The sequence below is a fragment of the Malania oleifera genome, chromosome 10, assembly GCF_029873635.1.
Source record: "Malania oleifera isolate guangnan ecotype guangnan chromosome 10, ASM2987363v1, whole genome shotgun sequence".
Taxonomy (NCBI): domain Eukaryota; kingdom Viridiplantae; phylum Streptophyta; class Magnoliopsida; order Santalales; family Ximeniaceae; genus Malania; species Malania oleifera.
The window spans coordinates 10,761,866-10,776,082 of record NC_080426.1 but is presented as its reverse complement, the minus strand read 5'-3'; the positions used below and the strand labels follow the sequence as shown (position 1 = coordinate 10,776,082).

General features: G+C 37.0%; 1 protein-coding gene across 4 annotated transcripts; it reads left to right on the top strand.

The window, feature by feature from the left end:
• The first annotated feature begins 1,150 nt into the window (after positions 1–1,150).
• Positions 1,151–13,147, top strand: LOC131165580 (protein-tyrosine-phosphatase MKP1). Of its 4 annotated transcripts, none has more exons than XR_009139603.1 (4): positions 1,151–1,367; positions 1,716–4,403; positions 12,216–12,400; positions 12,959–13,147. XR_009139603.1 is itself a non-coding variant. In XM_058123505.1 (3 exons), exons 2-3 carry the CDS (start codon positions 1,911–1,913, stop codon positions 12,270–12,272), a joined length of 2,550 nt encoding a protein of 849 aa, XP_057979488.1. In that variant the 5' UTR covers positions 1,215–1,367; positions 1,716–1,910; the 3' UTR covers positions 12,273–12,653. The 4 variants fall into 4 exon arrangements, 1 of the variants encoding a protein (XP_057979488.1); XR_009139602.1 differs by having other exon boundaries at positions 1,215–1,367; positions 1,736–4,403; XR_009139601.1 differs by having other exon boundaries at positions 1,228–1,460.
• Positions 13,148–14,217: the final 1,070 nt, after the last annotated feature.

Sequence of the window (14,217 nt, the reverse complement as noted above, 5' to 3'; positions counted from 1 at the left end):
CCGAGTCTTAAATATATATATATATTGGTATTAGATTCGTACGATGAATCTTGAATAAAAGTGCACAAGGTAGAAAAGTGAAACATTGTACCCGCACATAAGAGAATGTGATACGTGTGCATCTTTTAAATTGATATTTGGCAAACTTTGAATTTCGGTACTTCTCATAAGCATGAATTTTTCAAGGGCATCTTAGATTATGATCATTTATGGCAAGTCACAATGTTTTGTAAAGAATTAGTTTAAAATATGAAATATTTTTACCTTTTTTTTCGGAACCGAAAATTGTATCAAGTAAAGGTTTAGAAATTTAACTATTTTAATTTATTTTTCAAATAGTCGAATAAATTTCCAAAAAAAATCAGCTATGGTACCTTATTTTTACCCTTGTCAAATGTGAAATTATATAAATATTAGTCAAAGTATTAAAAAAAAAAAAAAATGTAACCCCCTCTCCCTCCACTTTAGCGCAAACTCAATCAAGAGGATACGTTTCTTTTAATCATATCCAAAAAATGTCTAATTCCTCTCCCAAGAAATACAAAATCATTATTAATGAAGAGTTTTAACCGTCGTTATTCACGATATAAAAAGGGTAAAATAGTTATTTTGTAAAATTTTATTTGTCTCTTAACAATAAATTAATGGAGGGACATAAATATTCTAAAAATCAAATGTTAAGAAAAGTTCATAAAATTTTTGAAATCTAAAACTAGAGGTTTATGTTTTTTTTTTTTTCAAATCTTAGAAAGTGGTTGGTGCATTTTGTGCCAATAAATTATTATTGCAAATACATAATATAATTGATTAAGATTAAATTTTTCATTGAGAAATTATCATAATGACTCATAATAGATTAGTGTAATAATAAATAAAATAATTGTCGTTTTAAAAACAAAATGTTCAAAATAACATTAAATGTGGACTAGGTATTTTTTTTTGAAGGAATTAATTAGTAGCTGTAAAGGCGTTGATTTTATTTTTTATAAAATTTTTCCTATAAAAGTTATAAATTGGAGAACTGAAGTAGCTAGAAAGCATTTAAAAAGAGAATTCAATTGAGAGTTAAATAAATTAGATTAAAATAACTAAATAAATATTTATATAATTTTGTCTTTTATTAACAAAATGGGGCGACACTCAAACCGTGGGAGAGATGGACCAAGAGGGGACTTGGAGAGAGAGAGGGTGGGGTGCCCTATATATGAAGGGGACCCTTCACAGAACACATGGCTGGCTCTTGAGAATTCGGATTGAGAGTGGAGAGAGAAAAGCGTGAAGGAGGAGAGATCTCTTTGATGCGCAGAGTTCACTCTATAGAAACCCATTTTAAAGTTAGAAACGACCTTCTACTGTCTTCTGTTTGGGTACACTTCTTCTCTTCCTCCATTTCCCCTTGCCCTCTCTCTCTCTCTCTCTCTCTCTCTCTCTCTCATGGTTGCTTTTCTGTGTATTCTCCTGTAAGTTTCGTTAACATCTCTCCCTCTTTCGTTCGTTTGTAGGAACCCTAGAAAATCTTGCAATGATTTTTTTTTTTTGGTTTGAGATTTACCTGTAGCAGTCAAGATTTGGGTACTCGTTATAATCATCACTGCCCCTTCATTTGCTCGTTGTTTATCATTATATGCCAAAATGATGCTCAGTGATGGGTTTTCTCTTAATACTTGTGTTTTTTCTTTAGTTGTTTACTTGATTGATTCTATTTTTGCTCACAGTTGGAACCTTCCCTCGGCAGTGTAGGGCGGTGTCGTCTGTCTGACCTTGGGCGGTTCTTTATCTTGATCTGATGTGCCATTGATTTCTTGCCCGCGCTTTGGTCGAGTCCCACGATCATAGACACTCTAGGGTTTTTCAGTTTTTTTTTTCTTCAGTCTGGATTTGGGTTCTACATTCACAGTTTGAAGTTGGGTATGGTGGGGAAGGAGGACACCTCCGCTGGTTCTTGGGGACCGTGCCAGACTTCTGGACCTTCTCGAAAAACTTTCTGGCGGTCGGCGTCGTGGTCTTCTTCCCGTTCAGCTTCTAACAACAATCCAGATAGTGAAGAGAAGGAATGTGTTGACCCAAACGGTAATGTTGGGAGTAATAGCGGCCACAATCGTAAGTTTCCTGCTCCGCTAACCCCTAGATCTCAGCAGAATTGGAAAGCTCGGGCGTGTTTGCCACCGTTACAACCATTGTCCATTGCACGCCGGAGTTTAGACGAGTGGCCAAAGGCTGGGTCCGATGATATTGGGGAGTGGCCGCAGCCTCCAACCCCAAGTGGGAGGGGAGAGCTGGGCAAGACCGGGGAGAGGTTGAAGCTTGATTTGTCTGTAATTGATAAAACCCCATGTAAAAGTGGCAGGCTTGTGAAGAGGGAAAGGATTGCTTTTTTTGACAAAGAATGCTCTAAGGTGGCAGAACATATCTATCTTGGTGGAGATGCGGTCGCTCGGGACAGGGATATTCTTACACAGAATAAAATAACTCATATTCTGAATTGCGTGGGATTCGTGTGTCCAGAATACTTCAAAGCTGATTTTGTATACAGAACTTTGTGGTTGCAGGATAATCCTTCGGAGGACATTACTAGCATACTCTATGATGTCTTCGACTACTTTGAAGATGTCAGGGAGCAAGGAGGGAGGGTTTTTGTTCATTGTTGCCAAGGGGTCTCCCGGTCTACATCTTTGGTTATTGCATATCTTATGTGGAGAGAAGGGCAGAGTTTTGATGATGCATTCCAGTATGTCAAGGCAGCTAGAGGGATTGCTGACCCAAATATGGGTTTTGCTTGCCAGTTGTTACAGTGTCAAAAAAGGGTCCATGCCTTCCCTCTTAGTCCCAGTTCTTTACTTAGGATGTATAGAATTGCTCCACATTCTCCATATGATCCTTTACATCTTGTCCCCAAAACGTTAAATGATCCTTCCCCATCTGCCCTGGATTCTAGAGGTGCATTTATAATACACGTACCTTCAGCAATATATATTTGGATTGGTAAGAATTGTGAAGCCATCATGGAAAGGGATGCAAGAGGGGCTGTTTGTCAGATTGTTCGGTATGAGAAAGTGCAGGGACCGATAATAATGATAAAGGAAGGGGAAGAACCAGCATACTTTTGGGATGCTTTTTCTAACCTCTTACCGTTGATGGACAAATCTTTTAATGGAGTGGATATTAGTGAATCATCTGTCCAGATTTGTCCGGGTGAAAGAAAAGTGGATTTGTATAATGTTGATTTTGAAATTTTCCAGAAAGCCATTATAGCTGGTTTTCTGCCTCCATTTGCATCATCAGAGACTGAACTTGAAACCCAACTTCCTGTAAGAAAAAGCAGTTGGAGTGTACTAAGGCGTAAGTTTGCCCCTGGCAGTATGAAGGAGTTCGTGTCAGCTCCCAAGTTGTCCTTCTCAAGAGTATATTCAGATTCTATGTCGATGCTTAGTGTAGACAATAATTTTCTGGTCAAACAATCACATTCTCCTGTAAATGCATCAACATCATCCTCACCACCATCATCATCTTCAGTGTCATCTTCATCTTCGTTATCTTCATCACCTTTTTTCCTCTCACCTGATTCCATAACTTCGGACTCAAGCAATAGTTCAAAGTATTTTTCAGAATCTCCTGTATTGTCTCCCTCAAAAGTGCCTGTGTCTCTTCCATTACCTTCAACTTTGTCTTCTTTTTCTAGCTTGTCCATCTCACCTAGAACAACACCTCAAAACTTGTCTAACAGTGCAGACTTTATAGAAGTGAATTTTACTTCTCTGCCTCGTGCTAAATCAGTCTCCCTGCCATCTAAGAAATTTTCACAATCCCTTGCAGAGCGCAGGGGTAGCTTGTCAAAGACTCTGAAGCTGCCAATGCTTAGTAATAGTACAAGGGCGAAAAGTGTGGAAAATGTGTTAGATTCTAAAGATTGTTCTAGAAACAGAGAGAGGGACTCAAATCAAGATTTCAAGTCAATCCTTTCTTGTGGTAAAGCACCTGGTGTTGATTCATGTCATGAGGAGCCGGCTTTTGTCAAAGCTTCTGATGAATTGTCAGGAAATTATTGTTCGGGAGGCACAAGGTCAAGTGCCATGAATGGGATACTGGAGAACAGTTCAGTATATTCTAATTGGTTGCAACCCTGGGTATTTCAGTGGCCCAGTTTAGAGAAGATTGAAACATTTGGTTCAGGTTGTCTGGATTCCAATGCTGCATTTATTTTCATTTGTCCAAGTACAGATTTAGGCAAACAGGTGGAAAGAAGGATTCTATATTTTTGGTTAGGAAGGTCTTTCAGTTACAACAAAGGGCAGAATGGATTCGATAGCAACAGAGAATTAGATGATATAGGGAATATTGACTGGAATCAAGTTATTCCTGATATCTTTACCCAAATGGATCTGCCAGAGGAAACTATCATCGAGGTACATATTACTTTTGATTGTCTTCTACTTTTTATTGCATTGTTGTTGTTTCTCTCCTATATTTACAAGATTATGGTTTCGTTTTTATCGAATGTTGTACCAAGAACTCCTCTCTTGTCATGTGATGAAATGCTGGGTTTAATATTGAGGATATAATGAAAGAATGGAGTTCCATCAAACCTTTATTTAGGTATCATCGACTTAGAGACTTGTTTTCTATTTTAATCTTGTGGGAAAAAGTTTTTAGAGTAATGGCAGTTTAGTTAGGAATCCAGGAATGTGGTGCCCTCATCCTATTTTCCAGAGTAGATGCCACCTAAATCTTTTGTAGACAACTAGATGTGCATAAATTGCAGCTGAATAACTAGGCAGAAGCATATGTTTATCTGAAACTTCATTTTGTCTTAAGAATACAGGTGAAATGATATATTTGAAAGAATATGGTCTTTTTGGAAGGAATCTTTGGCATCTTAATAAAATTAAGCATCTAGAGAGCTTCTCTCATGATGGATACACTCTTTCTCGTGTGAAACCTCCTCCGCTCTCTGACAAAGGAATGCACCATGAAATTGATAAAAAAAGTCAATAGAAATGAGTAAACATTCGATTCAGGTTGGACAAAGTGGGAGTGAATTAGTTTTTGAACACAATCAAAGTTGCGACAAATGGTTAAAGTTATCTAAAAGTTCTGCTAAACAGTTTGCTAATGTCTTGTCTACTTTCTGTTGGCTGGGTAGAGGATTTCTTAGCACTCAATTAGGTAGTTATTGGATGACAATTTGTTTAACAAAGGTGGGAAAATTTATGGAGTTAGGTTAGGGTTGGGGTGGAAGGGGAAGAGATATTCAGTCCTTGGTGGATCTAAAGGTGATGGGTGGCGAAGTTTTGAAATTGAGTTGGCTAGGATCTCCATCATGATGCTGGTCGCAAAAATGAAGGTACTGAGCGAGAAGATCATGGAGTCAAGTGGTTGTGGCTGTCAAATGTGAAGGTGAAGCTGATGTGTTTGCTAGGAAAGGACATATGCGTTCTCAATGTGGTGTTTTGTTGCAATTAAAGGATTCAGTGCTGGAAGCTATTTTATTTCCATTTGGAGTCAAGCTGGCTAGAGTTTCGGATGGAGTTGTGAAGGTGGTAGAGGCAGCAAGGATTCTCTTAGGGAGGATGAGGAGATGAAGCAGGGTTGGGCAGCTTGTTGATTTATTGTCCTTGGGCCAGTTATTTGACAAAGGAGGAGCATATTTACTACTGAATGGTTCTAAGATAGGCCAAGCTCTTGAAAAGGCCCATGGCAGGAAAAGGTCTAAAAAAGAGGGATCTTCCACATATGAGGTGGGCTATTCTAAGGATCAGACCTTTATCCCAAGTGTTGCTGTCAAAGACCAAGGGCCATGTTTTATAACCCAAGGGTCTGATCTACCTTGTAATAAGGGCCAGGGGATTTCTTTTAGTTGGGGCTCAGGGGGTAGCAAGGTCCATGAAGGTTGTTATAGCTAGTACCAAGGTTTAAGATAAAAGTATGTGGAGAACCCTTGGGAAGGAAAGGGGGTAATGGTTTGAGAAGGGAGTCTTTTAGTAGAAGTCACAAAAGGGGGAATCTCTCTGGTGGAGCAGAAAATTTAATCAGATGGAGGGAAAAATGGTTTGTGCCAAGAGGTACGTATATTTGGGAGTTTTCAAGATGAAAATAAATGTGAGATGTCTGTGTTTTTGAAGGTGTGCAAGTGCCAGCAAAGAGGGGAAAGGTAAGAAAATTTTTCTTGTAAACTATTGCATGAATTCAAAGCCAAGGGAGGCAAATTTTTAAATTTAGATTATTCCTGGAATTTTTATGTTGAGGAGTCTCAAAGTTGCTCCTAGTCTGACATAGATAAAGGAGATAATCAAAAGGAGCAAAAGTGGGGGCATATCTAGGAAAGGGATAGTGAATTTGATGGTAACTTTAAATGTAATAGCGGTCTGTTGTTGGATAAGATCATTGGAAATTTGGCTTATGTGTCCAGCATTTTTGATACACTTGGGGTGGGGGATATTTCACATTGTGCTCTTCTCCACATGTAGGTTTAGAGAATGTATCTGTTTTTGAGGAGAGGATTAATGAGAACTTGGCTGTGAGTAGTAAGTGTGAGGATGGGATTCTTCCCACTCCTGAGGAGAAGATTAGTGAGCAGGCTGTTTCTGTCTAGAATATTTTGGATGGAGTGGGATTGTGGTTGGCTGATCCTGAGGGAAGGAAGTTTGATTGGATGGAGTCAAAAGAAAAGTGAATAAAGGTCTGTGGGAATTAGGAAGGCCTCAGGGCTCTACCAATTATGATGGGAGGAGTCTTGAATAGGTCTTTTAGTTCCATTTTGCATTGTTTTACTTCTTTTTTTTGGTTTTTTTTTTTGTTTTCCCTGCTATGAGGATCTCTTGTCCTCTCCTAGATTGTAATTTTCTCTCATCGCATTCTTGATAATATCTTTTGCAATCTAAAATAAATAAATAAATCAAATTAAGCAGCTATCAAAAAATCTTTCCGTTCTTGGAGAATTAGAAGCATGTATTGGTGAGTGGTGTAAACTCCATTTTTTAAGAGTACATGCATGGATAATGCAGAGCCTAGGTGCCTTTTTTTTTTTTGGCTGTTTGTTTGGGGGGGGGGGGGGGGGGATGGCATTGGGTTCTGATATTTTATTGATGGTATAACAGCATGCTTTTCTTGTTCTTTTAAATCCAGTAGCTATTCAATGGACCTTTGGTTTGTTTGCAGATGCTCTTTTAAATAACATTATGATTCCAATGGCCGTGTAATGATATCCTTGGTGCAGTTGATATGGCTCTTGATACCTTTATAAGAGAGTCCGGTTATGTGTCTGGGCATAAATTTACCTCTGAACCAAAAAATAAAAAAAATTGAAAGATCCTTTTAAGAACTTGTTTATTTTCAGGAGTCAACAATTTTGGTCATTGCTGCATTGGCTAGACATGGTTTGTTTGCTTCAGTTTCTTGAAGAGATCGATCATTTTTAGTTTGAGATAAAGGGGGGCTGTCTGTCAACTTATCTTTTACTACTGGTAATTCTTACTGTGTTTAGGGTGGTGTTGGATTTTTTCTTTATGAGACACGTTGTGCCTTTTTGGGATATATGGTGAAGACTGAAGAGCTCTAATCTTGTAATGCACAAGGTTGTCAGAATCGGGATCCTAAATGGAATTGTCGGAGCGGTCTGCAGGATCAGATCGTAGAATCAGATAGAGTATCATAACATTCTACTTGCAGTGCAAAATATTAAAAAATTATATATGTGGGACTTTATGGCAAGTCTTAAGACTAAAAACTTGGTTAGTAACATAGTAAGTATAAGAAGTTAAAAATGCAATAAAACTATTAACAAGTTCAGACAATAAAAAAGAAGAAAAATAAGAAGAGCAAGAAAACAGAGTAAGTATAAGAAGAATTAGAAGAATAAAGAGAAAAACAGAGTTCGCTGTTGTGTCTTTCTCGAAGCTTTTCAAGAAGCAGCTGTTTTGAAGCATACCTCTGCAGCTCTGCTGGGCTGCTAGCTTGGCTTTTTTCTCTGCTGCTGCCGATTGAACAACAAGAACTCTGTGTTGAAGAGGACTGAGGTGTCACTGTCAAACACCAAATAAAGAAGAGGATTGAGGACCGACTTGTTGAACACCAAGTACTCTAGTTTTTGAACACCGAAGAACTGCTGATCAAACACCAAGACTGCTGCCTGCTGCTGATCGAACATCAGTCACCAGATGGAGAGCTCCCTGGTTGTCGAACATGAGAGAGATTTAGGTGATGGGCTGCTGAAATTTAAAGAGAGTAGAGGACTGAGCAAGATTGTTAGAATCGAGATCTTAAGTTGGATCGTTGGAGGGGTCTGCAGGATCGAATCATAGAACCAGATTGAGAATCATAAGATTCTACTTTCAATGTAAAATAAATATTAAAAATTTATATATATAGTTTCATATATATATATATATATATATATGAAACTTCATGACAAGTCTTAAGGCTAAAAACTTGGGTAGTAACTTAGTATAAGAAGTTAAAAATACAATAAAGAGTTCAAACAATAAAAAGAAGCAAAAGAAGAAGAGCAAGAAAAGGAAGAGAAGCCGAATGAGAAAAACAATGATCACTGTTGAGTCATTTTAAGATGCAGATCTGTTTCAAAGCATACCTCTGCAGCTCTGCTGGGCCTGCTGGCTTGGCTCTTTTCTTGGCTGCTGCTGCTGATAAAAAAAGAACTCTGTATTGAAGAGGACTGAGGTGTTCTTGTCGAACACCAAAGAAGCAAGAGGGCTGAGACTAAGTTTTTGTCAAACCCCAAGAACTTTGGTTGTAGAACACCAAAGAACTGCTGATCAAACAGCAAGACTGCTGGCTGCTGCTGATCGAGCACCATTCGCACCATTCACCAGATGGAGAGCTCTCTGTTCATCGATTTGAGGTTGGGAGCTATTTTGCCCCACTTTTTGAAGACTTTGGACCAAACATAAACTTTTTGGGGCCTTTGGGCCGATAAAAACATGAATTGGGCAATACTATTGAACCCCCCCCCAAAAAAAAAATCCAGGTAAGAAAGTAGGATCCATACGATTCTATGGTTCTGATTCTATGATTCTACTGATTCTTTTACGATTCAACTTGATTCCGACTTCTGTTGCGACTTGGATTGTTTGGATGAATCTAGATGGTATTATCGTATGAGCCTACGATTCGGATTGCTATTTTAATAACCATGGGATTGAGGTGTTGAACTCCAGGGGAGTTGGGTGAAGATTTTGCTGACTTTGTTCATCAATGAGAGGCTGGGAGCTATTTTGCTTCAATTTTTGAAGACTTTAGGCCAAACGTAAACCTTTTTGGAGCCTTTGGGCCAATAAAAACATGTATTGAGCCTAATTATTAAAACCCAAAAAGGAAAAGGAAATTAAAAAAAACAATCCAAGTAACGAAGTAGGAATTGGTGGGGGTTCAGTCAAGGTGCATGAGCGAAGTCAGTTCCCATTTTTTTTGCATCTCATCAACAATATTCTTTGGTTTTGGTACATAACAACTTGCATAAGCAAAGTATACTATTTTTTACAAATATTTATCTTGCACTCTCATCTATGGTCTCTAGCTATCATCTTTAGTAGTTAGGAAAGTTATATCTTAGACTTTCTTGGGCCTAACTCAGAAAAGAAAACAGTAGAAGAAAGGCCAAAGCAAATAAGACTGCTAGGCTGCTTTATTCAACAAGTCTAGGACTTCGTAAATACTTATAAATCAAGCAGTTAGGAAGCAATTTAATCGCATTTCTTGTCTCTTACTTAGCTTTGATATGGTGTTGTCGCTCATAGGCCAAGAAAGGTAGTCCTTTCATTGGCTAACGGTCTTAGCTTTGACTTGGCAGTAGGGAAAGGCCTAACCCCATTACCACAATGGGAGGAAGAGAAGCACGATCCTCTTCGACAAGCAAGCAATGCCTACCAGTGCACATTGGCTCACTAAGTAAGTACTTAACCAAATCGAATTGAGGTGTTTCCTATTGAACAAGCCAAATCGAGAGTCCTATACTCCGGCCCTCTGGATTTCATTCTAGACTTACCAATCTTGGCTAGCTTGTTTTCCTAGTGCCTTATCTTATCTGCATCTTTGGCTAATAGTTCAAATAATTATACCCTCCATTCCTTATCGACATTAGCTGTATCCTATATCTCCCTACGTAACTCTTCCTCAACTAGGCTTGGGCTGAATAGTGGAGCAAGTACAAGTACAAGTATTAGTATAAAAAATGCATCATTCGTCATTAATATGCTTGCTTGCGGTAATTGCGGCCTCTTGGGAGAATTGATGATTGCATCTTTGAGTGCTAGTGTACATCGAATTCTTAATTGGCTAGTTGTAAATCGGAATAACACACATTGATCAATCAAAGAGAGATTCAACAACCAAAAGAAAGTTCGATTCTTTGGGGTCCTTCCTTTCTTCAAACGGAACGAACAGAGATAAAATTAGACCGATTCCCAAAATGCCTTTCTGGATATTCCTCAATGTCCCTCGTGAAATGTGAGAAGCAAATTATTATTCATTTGCTTTCGGAAGAAATCAAAGAATTTCTTAGGAATCCTACGTTTTTTTTTCTCTGACAGATGGTCAGAACTTCATCTGAGTTTGAATCCTACTGAGAGGAACAACAATAGCTGCACGAAGTATGGTAGAATTCCTCGGTATGGTCATTCAGGAAGTCCCTTTGAGGATGACTCCCATGCAATTCTTGCGAGAGTTGGAGAAGTATCTATGGGTAAAGCACTGTATTCATATAACTGCTTGCCACCTATGCTTCGCCATCCATTCCAAGTTTAGTAACCTAGGTAATAGTATCCTGATCAAACAACTGATGAAGGGGATGAGCGGAACAAGGAGTCTACTGGACGCGGTTCAACCAGCAAACTCTTGGAATGATTCTACCATTCCACTGATACTTTTATGATTCAACCACGATTCTACTAGATTCTGATTTTTGTTGCGACTTGGATTGTTTGGGTGAATTGGGATCATAGAATCATACTCTACAATCCTAATTGCGATGTTAATAACCATGGTAATGCATGAGTCAGTTTGTTGTATTTTCTTTTTCTTTATTTATATGAAGTCATGCATTCAATTAGAACATAGTTTTTGGATCTTGTTTGTGTTGTATATAATTGCAAGACTGCTTGTGGATATGAATGGGGTGTGGAACACATTATACATGTGAATCTTATGCCTTTGTATAAAAGGCATGCCTTTTCAATTGAGGCTTGTGCACTTTGGAGGTGCAAGTCTCAAGTTAGACTTGGCTTGAAAAATGTTTATTGTTATTACTATCTCTTGGTGTGATTTACTTATGAATTTGAGTTAATATTTTTCTTAATAGCCAACAAATAGTTTAAAAAACAACAAATTATATTTGTTTTTGTTTTTATGTTTTTTTTATTTTTATTTTACCTGTAATTTTATTAAATTTTCTATATTTTAAACTTATTTGTAATTTATTTACATATTTTTATCTGCAAAAATAATTTCAAGAAAAGTCTGATGCCTGAACGCTTACACCTCGCCTCAATAAGGTTAAAAAGCCTCTCTTGTTGCCTTCGCCCTTGAAAACATTTGTTTATATCCTCATTTGGTTGTAGAATACTAATGAATTGAGCCATTGTTTGATAAAATAAAATAGTGTAATATATATTTGATAAAAGGTTATATATGTAATTTGCTTTTCAATCAACACCACTGATCCTGTTTACATGAAAGTACTATCATCATATTGTTTTTATAGAGAGTTTGAAGATGTGGTTACCTCATTATAATTTTATGCAGTGATTGATAAACAGAATGGTTTTAATTTGAAAAGTTTGGGTTGCTAATTGTTTTAAAGGTGCCCTTAATGAGTCTCTAATTTGTAATTTTTTTTCCCTTGGGCTTGACCTGGGGACAGATCTTACTAGAACTGCTACTTGAAGGATGCAAAAGACATATGCAGAAATTCATGTGTTTCATCAAGTACTTTCAAATAGAATTATAGGAAATGTCTTTGTCACAAAGACTAGTTTCAAGGATTTTGCTTTGGGAAACTTTAAAACAGGAAAGACCTGTGGAGGGCAATACATGCTCATGCTTGGCTGTGTCTGAGTTTGTCTTTCTCTAACTTGCAAGGAGAAAATGCTGAAAATTTGTTATTATTTTCATGGTTTCAACATATGTTTTTAATTTTTCATTGTTTCTATGTTTCCTCCTTGCGTGAACCCTGAGTGTGCATGTGAAATGGTGGTGGATGTGAATAGGTTGTTAAAGAGGATGAAGAACCAGAAGAATTTCTTGCATTATTAAGTTCTTTGTAGCACCTTCACAATTGAAGAGAGATTTACCGACTCCAATAGCTCAATCACCTTCCTATGTCTTCAGCTTGCATAATTTGCAGTGGAACTTTCTGGGCATTTCAAGGAACAGCTGTGACAAAACAAGCAAGGTGAGGGGCTTCTTGCTGACCATCAATTTTTTATAGCTTCAGAAACTTGCTACATAATTTGCTGTGGAAGGCATAAAAATTTGTGAAACCATTTTCCATCCGGGGAAACATGGGTATTCTGTTTACTGTAGAAACAGCCTTTTTTCTGTCCATCTTGTTTGAGTTGAAGTTGGAACTTTGATACTTGCGGTTGAATGGTAAAACTTAACTACTATTATCAGCGTTTAGAGGAAGAAGTGTTTGTGTTTCTATCTGAGGGCATTCTTGGAACAATTTCAGAAATGATAATTTTTTTTCCTTTTAGAACAAGTTAATAGTGCTGGCTGTCTTTAAGCAAGCATACCCTGGCTAAGTTTGCCTTTTGAGATCACAATTCATGATTTCATTAATACTGCTGGTCCATGTTCCATTTACTCCACTTATCTTGAGTTGGCAAATGTGGTCACACGAATAAATGAAGCATGTGTGAAAGTGTTTTGTTTAAAGCTTTTATAGTTATTCGTATTGGTTTTTTATTTGATCAGTTGGTCTGATTAAATTTGTGTGTGCCGTTTGCAGGAGGCTGCTTTGCAAGTGTAAGGTCGTTTCAGCATTGCACCTGGTTGTACAGTGATCGTAACTCAACCCTAATTTGTCCTGCTGACTGATTTTTCTTGTATATTCATTGCTACTAAACTGCAGAAACAGATTTTAGGCCCCCTTCCAGGCCAAGTAGAAATGGTTAGAATTTCCCCTCGTGCTAATTAATTCTTGTGCGAACCCATTTCACTCCACCTACAAACCTCACTCCCCACCCCAAAAAAATAAAATAAAATAAAATAAATGATAGATAATAGGGGAGTTAGTGAGTTTAATGCTGGAATAGAATGTCAAATTTAGTGTCAAATGAATGAAGGTTAAGAACAAGCAAGCCACTTGGTGGGATCGTAATCTCAAAATGATGCCAAAAAAAAAGAAAAAGAATTAAGTTATTTTAACCTGTTGGATTGGGAATAGGTGAAAATACAAATGGTTATTATTTAGTATTTTATACTCTCTTTTTTTATAATAAAAATAACAAATTTGTGAGCACTGAAGTGGTCGATATTTCTTGCGATTCATTCCCTGCTTATGCTGCACAAAGATTGAATCTTAACCTAATTGCAGAGAAAATAGGTAGGAGGATTATTTGAGTGAGTTGTGTAAGTAGGTGCAAACCTATTTTGCTGAGTTGGTTATGTTAAAGTTTGACTAAATTAAGCACTCGTGATTAATGTTGTGTGTCCCGGGGAAGGTTATTCTTGTTTTTTATTTTATTTTATTTTATTTTTTTTGTTATGTTTTTTTAAATATATTTTGATTTTTTAAACAATTAGACCATCTATTGATGTGTTCAACCAATTTAATATTATTCAATTCAGTTCAATTTAACAAATTATATTTAGGGTGTAATTGAACAAATTGAGTCTTGACACGATAAATATTTAAACTTTACTCAACTCAAACTCGATTGAGTTCATAATTGTTAAACTTGAACTCGATTTAGCTACAAGTTCATAAAAGTCGAGTTCGACTCGATAATAAAGTAATATTAAATGCATCTATTAATATACCTTATGTATATATAATATCAAATATGTTTATAAAATATATATTTTATGATATATATATATATATATATATATAATATGAAAATGATTAAATTATAAAATTTGATTAGATCAAAAAATGGTTTGAGTATGGTTATTGAGTTCGAGCTCGGTTTTTTAAAAATATTGGAGTAGCTCGAACTTTAGTTGGACTCTCGAGTAGAATTGAGTTGAGTTAAATTGGCAAAT